The 5493-nt window shown below is 44.3% G+C and overlaps 1 protein-coding gene across 1 annotated transcript; it reads right to left on the bottom strand.

The window, feature by feature from the left end:
* Positions 1-1592: 1592 nt before the first annotated feature.
* Positions 1593-4216, bottom strand: LOC144165674 (caspase-2-like; the record flags this gene model as incomplete). The annotated part of the gene is made up of 2 exons (XM_077695485.1): positions 1593-2026; positions 3994-4216. Coding segments are annotated over 2 exons (594 nt in total), but the record flags the coding sequence as incomplete, so codon positions are not given.
* Between the last annotated feature and the right edge of the window lie 1277 nt (positions 4217-5493).

Below are 5493 nucleotides of genomic sequence, written 5' to 3'. Positions count from 1 at the left end.
TGTGCCGGGGTCCAAATTAGTTCTACCGGGGAGGTTGGGGAATTTTGAGCCAGAATTTTGAGGGCGAGTGGCGAAATAAGGCCACAAACAAAATTTCCAAAGGCCATTTGAGAATCTGAGATTATAATTGCAGGGGTCGGCCTGTGTGACAGCGCCAGAGCTATTGCCGCCTCCTCTCCCACTCCGGGATGAGGGGTGTTCACCGTGAGGGAGTTAATGGGTTGGCGTCTAGAAGATCGCGTGAACACATACGAGTGCGTTGCAGGCGTGTGCCCTATCCCTTGCCTACCCAGAGCATCTTATACGTATTTGTTGCGTGTGTCAGTGGTGTATGGTCCCAAGTGGGGTGTTATTACGTTTAATTTGGTGTCTATCTGTTCACTTCCCTCTTTTTGCCATGTCTTACGAAGGTGTTGTCTTATGTGTCGCTTGAAGTCAGTGTAGGGTGGTGTTGGTAAGTGCGCTGTATAAAGCAGTGTAGCGAAAGCGGCGATATGATCAGCGGTTTTATTAGCGGCAATCCCACAGTGTCCTGGAACCCAACAGAAGAATGGGTGAAATGCTTTAATCGCTATTGTGTCACCGCGTGCCACCCTGTTCCATGGTGCAAACCGCGTTCGGACGATACCAATGAGCGGGTATTTCAGGATTGCGCCCTTGTTTTCCCCATTATAAGCCTAACCTTGTGCCCGAGTTATGATACACGTTACAGAAGGTCAAATCAGGTCGTATGTATTCATAAAAACAGTTTTTATATTTTTATATTACCGGATGACAAACTCCACACATCACGGACGTACGAAGAGGCTTATCTTGGCGCCGCCAGGGCAAATTGTGTACAACAATCGCCTGTGTTTTTCTTCGCAATCGTATACGCCCAGTCAGTGGGCGCAACTACCTCGATTACGCTTGCGCTCAGGACCACTGGCTTATTTAGTCACGTCCCACATGCATAGTGTTACCATTTTGACAGAAATGAGCCTACGTCTTCTCATAGCAATTGCAGATGTTTTCTATTTCCACGCAGTTTGCAGATTATTGAAATGCGTAATAAAAAGATTGGTCGAAGTGTTTTTATTTCCAAGCAGGCATATAAGGGTTCCTTCATGAAAAATAGAACACCAGAAAAGCATTCTTTGGGCTTCATAATAATAATTAAAACCGAAGGTTACGAAACAAGCATTTTGGGCTACTTCAGCACCCAGGACTGGTTATCCGTAGGCGATACACGATGGCATTGTATAGCATTTCTCCATGGCGATTACTATGTAAATTGGTTTCTTCGCGATAGATATACGTGTCGCAAAGCAGTGGTAGTTAGGGCCAACATGCGTAAATTTTATGGTCGGCGGTTGAGTGATGTTATTCTTAGAACTGGGAATATTGTCAACTTTTGTGATTAAAGCACACGCAGAAGGGCTAGTAATTACATGAATGTGTGAGCAATGTTTATATAGGACACGAATGCTAAATGATGCCTGTTATTGTCTCGACGTTTTGTGAATTTGGGCTACGTTTGGGAACTATATAATCATTTTATACTCTGCTTTGGCGGACAATTGGATCAATGGAGGCAAGTATTTGAGCGACCTTGTTAGATTCCGAGCCAGAAGAACACGCATATATGGAGTTCTGCAAAAAACGGAAAAACTGTATTACACAAAGTAACCAGGGTTGAAATAAAATTCCTTCGTCCACCCGTTTTTGTTGACACTTGGTGTCTGCCTGTTTCGCCTGAGAGTTTGACATTCCATCACCATTTCGTGCACTCGATGCATCAGACCATCCAGGGACATGGAGCAGTCATGCTCACTAAACACTTTGGTTACTGCCGACAGAAACCAGGATCCCATGGCCCTGTTTCTGAGTGCGATGTACCCAGGAATAGTCGCGTATGCGATGTACATATCCGACAGAACAGGTATCCGGTTGCGGGTTGGCTCGGAAGTCACCGTGGAGTTCCCGTCTGGTATGTTTGGACTGTCCGCCCTTATCCTGACATCATCGGTTCCGCTGTCCCACTCGCCTGCGTAAAAGCGCATTAGAAAAGGATTACCCAAAACGGTTACGCATTGGAACGTAGCTCAATCCCATTAACGTTTCTCATTCACCAAACCAGAAAGGAGAAAGCACGCAAAGTCATGCCTTGACCTATCGTCCAAGCTGGAGTATGAAATATGTGAGTTTCAACACACCATGACTAAAAAATCTACAGAACGCGTGAAAGCACTGACACTGGCACCTACAACAGCAAAAACAGGCTGGACAAGTGAGCACTTGCAAAACGCATCATCCCGCACTTTGATGACGCTTTTTGAGCCGCATTCACTCCAATGACAGGCTCATTCAGAAATGACGTAATAGTGCTGAGATACAAGCACGTGTGTTTCTTCCGTAGGTTGAACTGCGAGTGTGCGAGAGCATTGAAAAACGGAGAGCGCAGCGCTCTACGAAACATGTACGGGCGCCCCAAATAGACACACGCAGCCTACAGCAATGTTCTGCGAGAGCTCTCAAGCTTCATGGAGACAGCACCGTAGGTCACACAGTCGCTGGCGCCAATGGGCTCACATTTTCGGCCCTGATTGTCGCTGTTATTTAGCATCATCATCATCATCATCATCATCACCAGCCTATCTACGCCCACTGCAGGGCAAAGGCCTCTCCCATTATTCTGCAATTACCTCGGTCCTGTGCCAACTGTGACCAATTTATCCGCGCAAACCTCTTGATCTCGTCGGCCCATCTAACTTTCTGCTGCCCCCTGCAACGCTTGCCTTCTCTAGGGATCCACTCTGTTACCCTTAATGACCAGCGGGTATCTTGCCTACGCATTACATGCCCTGCCCACGTCCATTTCTTCTTCTTAATTTGAACTAATATATCTTTAACACCAGTTTGCTCCCTGACCCACTCCGCTCTCTTCTTGTCGCTTAATGTTACACCTATCATTTTCCTCTTCATTGCCCGCTGAGTCGTTCTCAATTTAAGGTGAACCCTCTTAGTGAGCCTCCAAGTTTCTGCCCCGTAGGTGAGTACCGGTAAGATGCAGCTGTCAAACGCTTTCTTCTTCAGCGACAATGGTAGGCTGCTATTCATTATCTGAGAATGTCTGCCATATGCACCGCACCCCGTTCTGATCCTTCTAATTAATTCTGCCTCATGGTTGTGATCTTGGGTCACAACTTGGCCTAAGTAGATATATTCGCTTACCACTTCCAGTGCCTCGCCACCTATCTCAAACCGCTGTGCTGTCCCGAGCATAGTCCCGAGCATAGTTATGCTGTCCCGAGCATAGTTATGCTGTCAAGGCTGTCCCGGGCAAAGTTATTTAGCATAGAGAAATAAACGAGCGGTTCAGCGTGTGTTCATTGGCATAAAAATTTCATTTATTATCATTTTTACCTTTATATGTTTATTACATTTTTATTTTTCATTTTTATAGCATCATACTTCCATTAGTACATATTCTTACATTTCATTTATTATTCCGTACATATAAACTCCCCCGACTGTACATGCAAAAGACTGAAAAGATTTGACAGCATGTGACCGGAAAACTATCCTTATTATCACGTGAGGGAAATAAATTGCTTTAAAACTGCAACAGACGCTAAGTTTCGTCTGTATGAATAATGTATTCTTGGGAGAGTTTTTGCGTACACTCATGTAGCATTTGCCTTTTCCGGAGTAAACATTTTGTTTTAAAATTTCTTCGACGAGCTTTGCTAACCTGATTCCGAAGCCACATTTTGGGGAAAACAGTAGTACAAGTGTTCAACACTATAAGGCATGACAAAAGTCGTTTCTTTATGCATTGGAATTGCTTTCTTATACGTTTTGTCCTAGAAAGAGTAGCACTCAAATTTGTCAGACAATTTAGTGCTTGTAAATAAGGGAACTCCCACTTGAGGTTTACCTACTCAAAAAGAAATCTCTAGAAAAAAATGAGCGAAGTGTATTCGTCACGACACGGATGAAAGGTGCACCCACCTCCGCGGCACGCCTGAACGAGAAAAATCTTTGGCTTCCCTTGAAGTGTGGGGCATTCCTCGTTGTTGAAGGGCCCGTAGACGTCATGCTGGAGGCGCAGTTTTTTGCCATCGCTGCCATATATGAACCCTTCTTCGCCGTGAGACATGAGTATGACCACCAGGCAGTCAGCGAACCTGTGAGATTCCGCTTTTGACACGCGCCTCAGGAGGTCTTTCATTTCCTGCGTGGCGGCACATAAAACATCAAAGCATTGCTTACACTTCTGGCTTGAGGTAAACAGGCTTAATATTTTTTGTGCGTGTTACAGTTTGGCCCTTTACGCGAGTTTGTTCCGCATCTTTTCAACAGCTCCGAAGTGGAAGGGGGTCAAGTTGTGAAACCAGGACGATGTTTAAAAGTATAGAAGGCACACACGGAAGAGTTCTAGAGAGAAAGAGGGTACGTGGAAAGGTATGCTTCACCAATAGAAGCACGCCAAGCAACCAGCAGAATGGTACAAGCACAAAGTAGGCAGACATCTTAAATGTGTTCTCCCTGAAGTTTTTGACACCACCCTAATACACATCAAGATAACCTACGTATCGAAGGCTGCCGCCGACGAGAAGTCCCCAATGGAGGCAGTTCCAAGAGATCCGTAAGCGTTCCCGGGAGCAAATATTTATTTTTGCACATTTAAGTTTAATATTCAATTTTAACAGCAAATATTTAATTTTAGCAAATGAAGTCAATGAATACCTGCTGGTTAACTCAGAAATCGCACAAGGCTTTTTGCATAAAAAAAAACCGAATTTAGCCTCTTTCACTAAATCGTTACTAACCGCCATTTCACAGAACGTTTCATACGGCAAAATCATCACAGATGAGCTATTAATTCATGTGTGGTCCACCTATTTTCGCCGCATCGAACAAAGAAGTAGCACATTAAAAATGTTTGATTAAGTGTGAAATTTTGCCTCCACACTTGGCCAGTATTCCTAGTGTATAGGTTAATTAGTCAAGAAATTAAATTTCTTTCGAAATGATTTATTTATTTATCGTGGGCTAACCAACGCGGCAATGTCAAGATCACGTAGGGAGGTTACTGAAATTAAGCATATTAGTCGCGATAATACTCAAGTAACTGCTTATTTACAAAATTTAGGTCTCTGAACGCGATCCCAACACTGCTCTTGGTCTCTTCCTTACGACAGCAAAAAGACTGATCACTTTCTCCTCATCTTTACTTCGTACATTATTCCGATATTTAAAATTTCCAATCATGGCCTGTTAGGCATGATAAAAATTACGACGACTTGCAGTGACGTGCGCACGGACGGTCGATGGTGAAGTTTGACAAATATCGTATGCTCACAGTGATAGTGAACAGAAAAAGGAGGGCTGTCTTCCAAACACAACGCTTTTCTGCTTTTTTTATGGCAGAGCTTCAGCTTCTGGCGAAAGCGGCTGAAGAGCTCTAAAGGGGGTTAGGAGTTCATTAATTTTGCCAAGGCGTCTGGG

Source organism: Haemaphysalis longicornis, unplaced genomic scaffold, assembly GCF_048455015.1.
Source record: "Haemaphysalis longicornis isolate Haplotype H1 unplaced genomic scaffold, Haemaphysalis longicornis Haplotype H1 scaffold_1458, whole genome shotgun sequence".
NCBI classification, from domain to species: Eukaryota; Metazoa; Arthropoda; class Arachnida; order Ixodida; family Ixodidae; genus Haemaphysalis; species Haemaphysalis longicornis.
The sequence above is the reverse complement of the archived record's forward strand: the minus strand, read 5'-3'. Positions and strand labels throughout refer to the sequence as shown.